This window comes from Leptinotarsa decemlineata, unplaced genomic scaffold (genome assembly GCF_025532065.1).
Source record: "Leptinotarsa decemlineata unplaced genomic scaffold, Ldec_3_MD MMD2_tig00000576_RagTag_RagTag, whole genome shotgun sequence".
Taxonomy (NCBI): Eukaryota; Metazoa; Arthropoda; class Insecta; order Coleoptera; family Chrysomelidae; genus Leptinotarsa; species Leptinotarsa decemlineata.
In genome coordinates this window covers 4,221,763-4,235,176 of record NW_027412551.1, presented here as the reverse complement: position 1 = coordinate 4,235,176, position 13,414 = coordinate 4,221,763, and the positions used below count along the sequence as shown (strand labels likewise).

At 31.5% G+C, this 13,414-nt stretch overlaps 3 protein-coding genes across 3 annotated transcripts; 1 reads left to right on the top strand and 2 right to left on the bottom strand.

The window, feature by feature from the left end:
- Positions 1–3,968: 3,968 nt before the first annotated feature.
- LOC111508350 (prefoldin subunit mgr) lies at positions 3,969–6,977 on the bottom strand. The gene is made up of 3 exons (XM_023163819.2): positions 6,772–6,977; positions 6,299–6,696; positions 3,969–4,224 (listed from the first exon to the last, which is right to left on the bottom strand). Exons 1-3 carry the CDS (start codon positions 6,841–6,843, stop codon positions 4,134–4,136), a joined length of 561 nt encoding a protein of 186 aa, XP_023019587.1. The 5' UTR covers positions 6,844–6,977; the 3' UTR covers positions 3,969–4,133.
- A 3,229-nt stretch (positions 6,978–10,206) lies between these two features.
- On the top strand, positions 10,207–12,507 carry S2P (membrane-bound transcription factor site-2 protease). The gene is made up of 2 exons (XM_023163820.2): positions 10,207–10,368; positions 10,420–12,507. The coding sequence occupies exons 1-2, from the start codon at positions 10,294–10,296 to the stop codon at positions 11,803–11,805; spliced, it is 1,461 nt and encodes a 486-aa protein (XP_023019588.2). The 5' UTR covers positions 10,207–10,293; the 3' UTR covers positions 11,806–12,507.
- Positions 12,433–12,918, bottom strand: LOC111508352 (LYR motif-containing protein 2). Its single transcript, XM_023163821.2, has 2 exons — positions 12,761–12,918; positions 12,433–12,707 (listed from the first exon to the last, which is right to left on the bottom strand). Exons 1-2 carry the CDS (start codon positions 12,797–12,799, stop codon positions 12,489–12,491), a joined length of 258 nt encoding a protein of 85 aa, XP_023019589.2. The 5' UTR covers positions 12,800–12,918; the 3' UTR covers positions 12,433–12,488.
- Between the last annotated feature and the right edge of the window lie 496 nt (positions 12,919–13,414).

The following is a 13,414-nucleotide window of genomic DNA, read 5'->3' as shown; positions in this document are numbered from 1 at the left end:
TCATTTCATTTTTTTTTTAATAAGATTTTACTGACCAGTTTACTAAGTCATAATAATGTTTCACTATACAAATAGCTTCCTCGGGCATGTTCATACACCTGAAGATACTATCGTATAGTGAAACACGTTTTGCCGTTTTGTGAACTATTCAGTGAAAATCTACCAATAAGGTGTTACTTAAATACATTATGGATTGTCATCAAGTATCGGCCAATTCCATCACATATTTTTAAAATTGAATGTATAAATGAGATCAGTCTCATAAAATTGAATGTATAAATGAGACTGATGAAAATATCAAAAACATCATTCCCAGGGCCGGATTTAGGGATAGGAGGCGGAACAAAATGTTATTCGAAATGAGTAATATTGCTGAAACTTCAACTAATAGTATCATTAAAGAAAGATACAAACAACTGAAATTAATTTATATAGAGAAAGTGAGGCAAGCAAGATACACATTCAATAATAATAGACTGGAGAATTCATCGAATATAACAAAAGAGAGCTGGAAAATAGTGAATGAAAAAAGAGGTGTATCAAATAGTAACACAATCAACCAATTAATTATAGACAATAACACAGTATCTGACCCAAATCTGCAACATTTTGAGTAATTATTTCACTAACACATTAGGTTCTATCCCAGACTGTAGTGGGCTAATGATGTCACCAATGTATGAGGACTCATTCTTTCTAACACCAATAACACCCTATGAAGTGGAACCAATTATCACAAATTATCGAAACCGTCAGCTGGTATCGACGAAATAGATGGCAAAGTAATTCGTTTTGTGAAAGAGCAAATAAGCAAACCATTAGCACATATAATTAATGAATCGTTCACCTCTGGAAAGTACATTGATTCCTTGAAAATATCTAAATCAACACCTATCTATAAAAATAAAGGGTCGAGAGATGACACGAATTATTATAGAAATATCTGCTTACAGAGTCAGATTGCAAAAATCATAGACATGGCCTTCAACACGAGATTAACAAGTTTCCTTGAATCTCGAAATCTCTTAGGCTCATCTCAACACGGTTTTCGACAAAACAAGTCTACCAGTTCTGCTACGGCAGAATTATGTTTGCAACTATATGATGCTTTGAACTCAAAAAACAGCTCTATTGTACTCTTCTTTGATCTGAGTAAAGCATTTGATACGGTCGATCACAATCTCTTAGTTGAGAAACTCTATCACATTGGTGTTAGAGGGACGCCACTGAATTGGCTCACATCGTATCTCGAAAATCGAAAACAAGTATTGATACTGGGTAGTACAAAATCGGAAGAGAAAACTGTAAATGTAGGGGTACCGCAAGGATCGCTACTGGGTCCAGTACTGTTCACTATTTTTGTCAATGATATCACCTCAACATGCAAACAAGCGCACAAAATAATGTATGCAGACGACACAACTATGATAGAGAAAACAACTTAGCAAAAACAGTAGAAACTGCCAACACCGTTGAAAACCAATTTCACACATGGTGTACCAGTACGGGCTTGTGTGTGAACAGAGAAAAATCAAAATTTATCTCATTCATTCCAAAAAACATCAATAATGCATTCTGTTCCCTGATTAGAATTGATGGCAAAAGTATTGAACAGGTCACATCAACGAAGTTTCTAGGTATTACCTTGGACCATAAACTAAGCTGGGAAAACCATATTAACAGCTTATGTAATAAACTGAGTAAAAACTGCTTTGTACTAAGGCAATTGAAGAATACAGTGTCAATGGACGTGCTGTTGTTGGTTTACTATGGTTTGATACAATCAAATATATCCTACGGGTTGATATTTTGGGGAGGCTCAACTCAAATAGAAAAAGTATTTCTACAGCAAAAGAAAATTATTAGATGCATAAAAGGGGTACATCAAAGAATATCATGCAAATAAATATTTACTGAATTATCTATTCTAACTGTGCCATCATTGTACATATTTCAAACTATTTTAAACGTAAAAAAAACAATTGGAAGTACTACCAACAAATAGTGCTCACCATAACTATAATACACGAAGTGCAGGGAATTTGCAGCAGCCGTTTTCGAGACTTGCCATTGGTCAATGCTCTCACATATACAAAGGCATCGTATTTTATAATTATTTCAAGAACAAATATGGCAGTGCAAAAAAAAATTTCAATGATTTTAAAACTTTCAAATCTCTTTTAAGTAAGTTCTTGCTGAGAAAAGCATTCTATTCTGTGAAGGAATTTTTAAATGACTGAATATGACATTTTTTAACAAATTTTAGCGTTGAAAGTAGGTTGTGTATGTAGAATAGTCTTATAAATAGGTATATATTTTGATTTTAGTTGACTAGCAACATTTGTGTACCAAATTATTTTGTAACATATTATGTTCTGCTTTTACAGATGAAAAATCACAGAAAAAATGTCAAACATTACATGTTGCATTCATGATCTTGTTTATTATAATCTTTTGAAGTGAAAGCTGCAGAGAGAAAGAAATTTCTCATTCGTGCGGTCGATGTTTTGTATATGAACGCCGCTAAGACCCACGTTATCTTTGAATTTTTGTTTATGTCCTAGAAGATTTTTGGCATTGTCCTTGCTAAGGAGGAAGAGTTCAAACATTGCATTCAACCAGGGATACCACAGCCGACTGGTATAGGAGGCAATAAAGATCCACAAATACACGAGTAATTTCAACAAAAAAGAAGCTGTGAACCTCAATCGAATATTCTGAGAAGTTCAAAAATAACAAATAGCATTGAATAGTGACGCAAGTTTTTTCTTTATGTTCAAGTTTACAGTTTGAGATGGAACAATTCACAGCTAAATGATCTGATATACCAGCGTCAAAGACATTTACTGATGCTATATTTTTTTCATCCGATGCAATAAGAACATTTAAAGGAATTTGAGAATAATCAGTTATGCGTGTGGGTTCATGCTTCAAATTATATGACTCAATAACATTTTTCAATAGTGAAGAACGCCTATCATTTTTCAAGAGATCTATATTCAAATCTCCAGATACCAGAAAAGAATCACATATGGACAGTAAATTAGAAATAGTTTGGTCAAGTTCATTTAAGCATTCAGGAATGTTACCACTTGGAGGACGATGTAAGATTCCAAATATAAAGGTTTTACTCATTTTAACCGAGATCCATAACTGTTCCAGGTCGTTACTTATTTGATTTGCAAAGCATTAGGACTTTTGATATAATTGGTTCAAATTTTTTTGTTTTAATTTTAACCTAGTAGAAAAAAACCTTATTGAAAGAATATCTCAATAAATTTTATTTGAAGCGCAATATGCTTTATAACATGTATTTAGATAGATAGATAGTAGGTTTCACTCATATTGGAGTTGTGACAGAATGATCTTATTCGAGTTTCCTCATTTCAAAAAATTAGTCTACTTCACAGTCAACCTTTCAATCAGTTATTGGCCATAGCTGAATGTTTTAGATGAGAAATGGATAAGGGCTCTGGTTTCATTTATTCGAGCTGCAGAGAAAATAAATCTTGTTTGTTGGCCAATGTCAAAGCTTCACTTTGCAACAAATCATCTTAGAAAGCCTTGTTTATCTTTGATATTCGTGAATCGATGATGTCTTCATAAGGAAAGTTGTCATCACTTTAACGTTCTTAGGCTGTCTTTTGAGGACATGCATTCGTGGTTCAGTCTAGCACCACAGATGACACTTTGGCGGGTCAAAACAATGTGGTCTTGTGTAAGATCACAAATTCATTTTTTTTGTGCTCTGGTATAGTCAAGCTAATCCTGCCTTTTTATTGTTACTGACATCATAAATCGCTATTTTCAATTATAAATAATTTATTACCATTATTTGTACCTCCCAAGGACATGTAAACTGATTATTGTGCTATGAAACTGTATTTCAGAGGTGATCAGTCTCTGCCTGAAATGTATTTCGATCAAATGTGTTCAACAGGGCTAAAAATATAGTCAAAGATATCATCTGATGAGAAAGTTAATATATTTATTACTTTTGAAGATCCAGTTATCAAATAATACTACATTTTCGGTGCCAATTGACAACTCAAAGTAAAATCATGTTATTATCCAAGTTGTTAATGAATTTCAAGCAAATAATTGTTTTATATGAGACCAACAATTAAATAGATTCATTTTGTTGCTGCTTTCAATGCTTGTCTTCTTTTAACATCCCAGTTAAAGACTCTTGCCATATTCACTTCAGTTGTAGTAAATTGATCCCTGAAATTAAAAAAATGCATATTATCAAGCCTAGATTCTTTGAAAACGTGGAATACTTATTAAATAATGGCTTTATTCGACAACACAAAAATAAAGTTGGAAAATTACCTCCCCCTTTTGAGTTTGCATACTTTGGATTTTCATTCACCTATCATATATATTTTCAGCAATATACATCTTATGTCTGCAGAAAGCACTTCGAAAAAATATTAAACTAATGAACATACTAAATTGTTCAATTTCAGTTGTTTATCATGTTCTGAACTGCCAAATGCTATTAAACAGAAACGACAATATATCTAAGAACTGAAAGGGGTATATTTTTAGGATAGATTGATTTTTTTTGAAAGAAAGGTTTTGGCCGTCTACTCCTCCGTCTTTCAAAGAAATGAAGAACGCAATCAATTTCAAAAATTAACTCTATACGAAGATGTGTAGATCATGCAAAGAAGTAACTTTCAAACACAAACTGGAACAAAAAGCCCTCTCGAAACTGCTACTTTCATACAAACATTAAATTACAGGAAAGAAAAATACTTTTGACACAACTACAAGAGGGCTTTTTCTTCCAGTTTGTGTCTGAAAGTTACTTTTTTGCATGATCACACACCTCTGTATAGAGTTTTGCTTTCTTCCTTTCTTTGTAATATTCACACATGAAGAAGTATTTAGAAAGCCAAACCATTTCTTTCTCATTTAAGAACTCTATCAGTATAATGCTGATCCCATTTGAATTCCTTTTCAGCAGATTATTCGTTGAAATAGAGTTTTATTTCAGACTTTGTTAATAAAAACCACTTTAAAATATTTTCATTGACGTTTTGGTTATTACTTTTGACAATATCACTACTGAAAGTCTAGAAAAAGTTTTGAGAATTAATCTTAGTTATGCAGTTGTTCCACGTCATTTCTACCAGAAAATTTCAATAAAAGTAATGTTACAAAAAATAATATCCTTAAGATTTTTTCAGTCCTTACAACAAAATATTGATGAATGCATTCTAAATCAAAATTGCATTCCTTTGTTAATGTTGGTAGTTCAGTGGAAAGTACTTCGTGTACTGAAAAAAGGATTTTTAGGATTTTGATGGAGAAACAGAAATAAAAAAAACCGTTTTCCAAAAACTCTGCTGATCTCTTCTAAAAATATTCCTGCTTCAATAAATAAAATGATTATGGGTGGGATCATGTAATAAGTTGTACGAATAATTTTTTGCAGTGTCAGTCAAAAGTTTCAACATTAGGTGAATTGTCTTTCAAATTTTTTTAAATAGGTGCAAATAAGGAGTTGAAGACCAGTGTTTTCACAAAAAATTTCTGGAAGTCCAGCTATAGATAGAAAGCTTTTCTTATAAGTGAAAATTTATATCAATACTTTCAAATGTCCTGTAGAATACCTGTTTCTATTCGATTATTAATGGTTGGTGTACAAACTGAATGATAATTTTTCCACTACTTGATAATGGGATCAAACCCGAACCCGGTCGTATAAATAAAATCAACTAGTGGTAATTAGACTAGTGTTTTCATTCATTTCATTAAAGTTCCCCTAAAAAGCAGTTAGTTGTTTTGATGCAGAATATAACAACTTTCTTCAACATTATTCTTTGATTACATTTATTTTTTTATGTGAACCCTTTGCTGATGATTTTATTGTTCTACTGAAAAAAATTCTCATAAGGGAAATATAATGTTCAGTCGTGATATAAATTTGTGTGAGCACTCGCTTCTTGCTTAAAAGTATGATTGTGCTAACAAAACCAAAGAAAACCTTATGTAAAATTTTATCTAGTCCCATGATAAATATGTATGGTAATGAAATGTAGTAATTGACAAAGATACAAAAACTTAAGTAAAAAATAAATTAATATCCATAACAAGCCTCTATAAAAAGTGTCCTTTCAGAGATATAATCAAAACTAATATTCTCAAAACTAGATGATTGTGAAACTTTGACTTTTAGTTAGTTGTGGTCAACAGACAAAAGTACATGTTACAAGAAAAAAATCATATAACCCTGTTTGAAAAATATCAAACTCAAGATACCTATGCTCAAAAAATTTTAAAAATTCACCTTAAAAAATCTAAATCATGTTCAACATATCCCAAATTTCTTGTTGCCGCTGTAATGTTTTGCGTCAAGAGTTTTTTTGCATCTTCCAAGCTGTATTCTAACATCACATTAGCACCTAACCACAAATATACTGTTTCTGTAGCAGGAACTTTGGCTTTTGCGAAAACCTGTTCGCTGAGTAAAAATTGAGTTTCGAATTCTTCCTTTTCATCTTCAAGCTTTTCAATCATAGTCAGAGAACGTTTCAGTTCAGGAACTTGAGTCTGAAGACGTTTCTTTTTAGACAGCAAATTATATTCCATGAATTTGTATTTTGCGTGTTGACTATCTAACTTTTTCAAAACTTCATCCACATTCCCATTATTGTCTGATCTTTTCATGTAGGTATCTACATCTTCCTTGAATTTGAAAAAATCATATGGTTTAAATTAGGTTAAAAAAAATGGTAATTATATTTTTAGAACTGCACTTACTACAAATTCTGCTTCAGGAATTCCAGCATAGGATTTCTTGTCCCCCAATTCGGAGTTTGTTTCTATCTCCATTCTTCAAATGACTCAAATATTAAAACAGAGTACTCAATTTTATTTTTAAACACTTAAACGACAACAAGAACGAACCAACAGAACTAAAATATGACAGGAATCCAAAAAACAAAAATCTCTCTTTAGATAGCTATGTGAAACTGGCTTTACACTTCAAATATCAAATCTTTGAAAACCACAGAACTAAAATTCAGAACAGGTTTTCACCGCCGAAGTCACTAATAGAGTTGGTTTAATGCGCCAAAAGCCATTAACATAGAGAAAAATACACTATTAGAATCTGGAATCATTTAACTCAACGAATATAATGATGAATTGTCTTTATTCAACGTGATGCAAGCCATCTGTTAGAAAAAAAACCATTACTTCGACGTAAACTACGACGAACTACATACATAAAATTAAACCTGGTAGAATCCCAGGAAATTAATAAACGTGAAAAATCAAATTTCTTATTGAACGACCAACAAGAATTTAATCTCCCACCACCCTTGAATTCATTTTCATGTAAAATTTCTTACATACGTGCCAGTCCAACTGAGGAAATTACTGTCGTAGTGAAACGCTCATTGAAAATAATGTCTATATTGTGAAAATCTATGATTATTATCAAGAAATGTATTATTAATTTTCACCATGTAACAGGTTATTATATTTGAAATTCAAATGAAACACTTCATAGTTCTTGATAACAATATTTTTCGTTTCGTGTTAAAACATAGCGCAGCTAAACATTTCCGAATAGTTCCAATCCCGTAACATATTCTTCCGTGGCTAGTTATGGGAGGTAGTTATTGTTATTGGGGAAATAGCAAGGACTCATATGAAGCCTAGATCACAGTATTTTGTATAAAATACTGTGCCTAGATGATGAATTCAAAGAGTTAGAGAAAGCAGAACAATATTTTTTAAGCAAAATACTGTCACCTTTTAAAAATAAAATGAAGTGTTATATCTTTGATGTAACCAATAAAATTACTATAGAAACTGTATAAAACTATAGAAAAAGTCGTATATAAAAAAACTTGAAATGGTTTCATTTAAGTTGTGTATATATATATATATATATATATATATATATATATATATATATATATATATATATATATAAAATAAAATTTCTCTTTGTATTTATATTCTGGACCCGGATGTCACGCAGGTAGCTATAGCTGCATACGTGGTCATGTTAGATGTAGCCTGGGAATTCTAGGTCTTCTAACTGGAACCACAAATGTGCGGTTGGCTCCTGTTGTTGACTCCGTGCATATGTGTTGTTTCCTGCTTTCGGCAAACAAGTGTTGCCCATCTTTACACTTGGCTGCACCGCGCTGATGAGGACAATAGCCAGAAACACGTGTCCGCGGTTTGCCCCACTTTTGGAGTGTATATATATATATATATATATATATATAGTGTATATATATATATATAGATAAATGAGTTTTTTAATCGGACATAGCACTCAAGGAAGTGGCAAACCATAGACACGTGTTTCGGGCTTTTGGCCCATCATCAGTATGGTGCAGCCAAGTGTAAGGATGGGCAACACTTGGTTACCAGAAGAAATAAATACAAATGCACGGATCCACCAGCAGGAGCCAGCCGCACATTTGTGGTTTCACTTAATAGATCTTGTGTTTACAAGAAAACTATCAAAATCACCACGGAGGCAGCTATAAGCTACCTGCGTGACATCCGGGTCCAGGAAATAATATGAATACGAAGGTTATCGAGTGTCTTGATATAGATAAAGGAGTTTTTTATTATTATATTATTTATTTTTATTATTCATATTATTTCCTGGACCCGGATGTCACGCAGGTAGCTATAGCTGCCTCCGTGGTGATTTTGATAGTTTTCTTGTAAACACAAGATCTATTAAGTGAAACCACAAATGTGCGGCTGGCTCCTGCTGGTGGCTCCGTGCATTTGTATTTATTTCTTCTAGTAACCAAGTGTTGCCCATCCTTACACTTGGCTGCACCATACTGATGATGGGCCAAAAGCCCGAAACACGTGTCTATGGTTTGCCACTTCCTTGAGTGCTATGTCCGATTAAAAAACTCCTTTATCTATATCAAGACACTCGATAACCTTCGTATTCATATATATATATATATATATATATATATATATATATATATATATATATATATATATATATATATATATATATATATATATATATATATATATATATATATATATATATATATATATATATATATACATCTTTGTACATCTTTGCAACATTGATATGGTATTAAAATTGGATTACTTTTATAAGTTGAATTTTGTTTTTTTAAATCATTTTTGACTACACTAAAAGGAGTTTCGAGATTGAATTGATTTTTATAATTCGTGTTTCAACTTCACGTTTTGAGGCATTTTCTAGGTAACTGGGTTTTGGCTTATGCAATACTTTGTTATACATTGATGTTTCTAATGTGGTTTCTAATAAAACATATACAGTGTCACACATACAGTCCGCATCAAATGGGATTTTTTTTTGTTCATCTCTTCAAGCAACTTTTGATATCTCCATTATGTTGTGCTTTAAAAATGATGCCAAATGACATGCATATGACCGATCAAGTGATTTTTCTTCCCTGTCCAATTTGACATTTTTTCCAAAAAATGTTCTATTTCGCAAAAAGTAAAAATAAAGTGAAATATTTATCTGTTTTTAAAAACTATATCAACTTTACATCATTTTTGGCATAATTTTTTAAGATGTTTTAAATTTTTGCGAAATAAGTTGTATTTAGAATTGCAATTGGTAATAAAAATGCGTTGGAAAGATAAGTTAGGCATAAAGCACTAACTTTGTTGAGGTTTGGCTAGATTTGAGAAATCGGCAATTGTCAAATTTTCGAAAAACTGTCAAAAAACTAAATTTATAGTAGAGAGCTAAAAATTGGTATATGGGTAAGAAATGAAAAACTGCTTTTCTGAAATTTTTTGGAAAAAATGTCAAATTGGACAGGGAAGAAAAATCACTTGATCGGTCATATGCATGTCATTTGGCATCATTTTTAAAGCACAACCTAATGGAGATATCAAAAGTTGCTTGAAGAGATGAACAAAAAAAAATCCCATTTGATGCGAACTTTATGTGTGACACTGTATATAAACATGTCTCTCTCTCTCTCTTAGTCAGAGACGAGATAAATTGTATGTTCACCTCCAACACAAAATTTAGCTCACAAAATCTTGATATCACAACATCAAAGTGCCGCAACAAATAGATGTCTCTTCCTCTTCTGTGCCTTGAGTATCTGTTCCAATATTTTTATTATCTCTGTTACCACAAAAAAACATAACCTAATATTAGTAGACAGTAGTTGGGTACATATCTTGTTTCATTAAACCTGTCATTAAACGAAGAACAATAACCTATAACACAACCTATCCTATAATACAAACGTTTTGAAAAGTAAACAATGAAAGATGGATATGATTATAGTATTGTTTATTATAGGAGTCGTTTACGGTGTTTTACTGTTTTTTGATAATTTTTTTAAGGTATTACAGTGAACTATTTAGATTAATTTTCATAAGCTAATAATATTTCAGACTTGTGCTCATTATCCATATATAAAATTTTTGGAAGGAACTGGATTTCACGTAGGTTTCTTCTGGATCAGATGGAAAACGAAAGCATTCAACCGCATACTTATCAGATGGGGTGCTAGTAGACCGCGATTCTGGAATATCTGGTTCACCATAGGGGTAGGCACAAGTCTCTTGATATTGCCATTTTCAGTGCTTCTTCTCCTGTATTCTGTATTGAAAAATTGGACACCTATGAATACAAGTGAAGCATTTGTTATTGAGCCAATCATCCCTGGTGTTAATTTACCTGCCTCAGAACTTGGTTATTACAGCCTCACCCTTATAGTTTGTAGTATTGTTCATGAATTGGGACATGCTTTAGCTGCAGTGAAAGAAGATGTCAACTTGATAGAAGTTGGGGCTAATATATTTTTTGTTTTACCCGTAGCATTTGTGAATATTTCTACTGAGAAATTGACATCATCATGTCTGAAGTCTCTCAAGGTACTGTGTGCTGGTGTTTGGCACAATATAGTTTTAACTTTAGTAGCCCTTTTGATGTACATGTCTATACCATTTTTATTTTCACCATTTTTTCATATTGATAAAGGCATTGTCATTTCTGAAATTGCCAAAAACTCTCCACTATTGGGCACAAAAGGTTTGAGCTCCGGAGATGTGGTTTTTCAGGTGAATGATTGTAAGGTTTTTAATGAAGACAGTTGGTATAACTGTCTTTCAGAGACATATAAACGCAGAATAGCATTTTGCATTGATGCTGATTTAATTCGAAATTTTGATGAAAGTATAGCATTAAGGCATTTGGAGAATGGTAACTTGGAATGTTGCAGTGAAAATCAAGCTGAAAATATCTGTTTTGAATATTTGGATAAAAGTAATGGAATTTTAGAATTGCCTATGCATGCTTGTCTGCCAGCTAGAAAAGTTATGGAACAGTCTGAACATTTTTGTGATCTATCACCTCATATTTGTCCTGATAATCAGTTTTGTTTTAAACCAATCTTGGAAAATTCTACTCATTTATTCAAATTGAATAGTAATCATCGAGATGTTATATATTTGGGACATCCCAGTGATATTCACAGAACAATAATGGTTTCATCATTCATCCCTAAATACATCTTCACCAGTCCAACAATACCAGATGCTGTACTGAAATTTATCAAGTACCTTATAGTTTTCTCTTTAGGCTTGGCTATTCTGAACATAATACCTTTTATGTATATGGATGGTCAATACATAATGGAAATAGTTGGTTGTTGGTTTTTCGAAAAAAAATATGGAAAAAATATGACTAGAGCAGTAATATCAATCGTTACCTGGTTTTTAACATTCCTTTTGGTTAGTCACTGCTTATATTCTGCATCCAAAATTATAAATTTATAAACAGGATCATTGGAAATTTTTACTGTTATCATGATATGCAGAATATTTTAAATCATATATGCTGGAACTCCAGTGTTCCTAAGATCCAATTTGTTCCTGCATATATGAAGAAAAACCAATACTATCCATTGTTGAATCAGTTTCTGCATGGGGATCTCAAAACCCGTAATATACAAAATATAGGATGAATTGGGCTAAGTCACATATGAAGGAAATAGTTCACTCTAACTTTTTCTGAGTGTATATGTATTTGAAAAAAAAACCATTAGGAATCCATACGAGTTATTTAAAGATGAACAGCAAAGTACATTGCAATAGGAAATAAATTTCAAAGTTTCACAGCAATCTGATTTATCATCCTCTATGAGATGTGTTCTATTGAAAACACTCAATAGCAAAAAGTTCATTTAATATATACTATAAAATTTAAAAAAAGTTACAGAACTGACTTTTTCTTGTATATATCTGAAATCAGAATGGCTAGAGTTGATTTTCTGTATTATTTAGTAGAAATTACTATTTAAATCGTCCTGCACAGATGTGATTATGTCTTACTTTTAAATGTGACAATTTTCAAATTGATTAAAAAAATTGGGTGTTGTAGGTAATCAGTAATGATTCAAATAGTTTTAAATTCAGACATTTTGTAATGCTCATTCATACTTATTGTGAATACTAATAAATTATTTTGCCAAACTTAAACTTGTTTCTAATTCCCTCAAGCATCTCTCCCCATATTTGATACACATCTTGATGGTAGTTTCATCTTTGTGGTGAGCATTATTTCTGAAATCTCTTCTAGCCCAGTCTTTCAATTCGCTGCGATAATGATGATCAGGAACTTTCCTTACAGCTCTAAATATTTTCCTGTAGAGAGTTTTTACCTCTTGTTTTAATATAAACTGAAATAATTTATGTGAATGCAATATTAATGAGGAAATACATAAATACACACTTGTTTTAAATTGAGAACAGGTTTAGAGATTTTCGACATTTGAATGATAAAAATAAATTAAAACTTAAAACAAAATTATCTATATATCCTAAAAATGTTATAATAATAACATTACTGACAACAAAACATAGAACTCGTGTCACATGTCATATCACATACATGTCAAATCGACAATATCAGGTTAGTCTATATACAAAGATATCACTATCTCACGTAATAATGGTTGTACAGGTTTAAGTGTTCCCGTATACAATAGCATACGTCCTCTTTTATGAAAAGAATGGAACAAAATCGCACCTTTGCGATAACTGAGGGAAATTTTCTTCATGCTCCTGTACCAATATATTTAATAGTTATATTAAAATTTGTATTTGTGTGCCTGATAAGTTGAATTTATATCGTTTCATTTTTATAAAAAATAGCTTTATCAAGCGTTTTCATACAGTTTTTTCATTTATTATTTTTTGAACATTCAAATTCAAAACTATTCGAAATTGAATAGAATAACAAATTATCAATATATTGAATGGTTTTTTTGGTTCTTTTTGTTATGAAACAAAAGGATATTGCTAGCAATAATTTGATATTGATGAAAATATAAACAAATTACTGTTTACTTTTCTCAACTATAAAATTGACAATAATAATCAAACT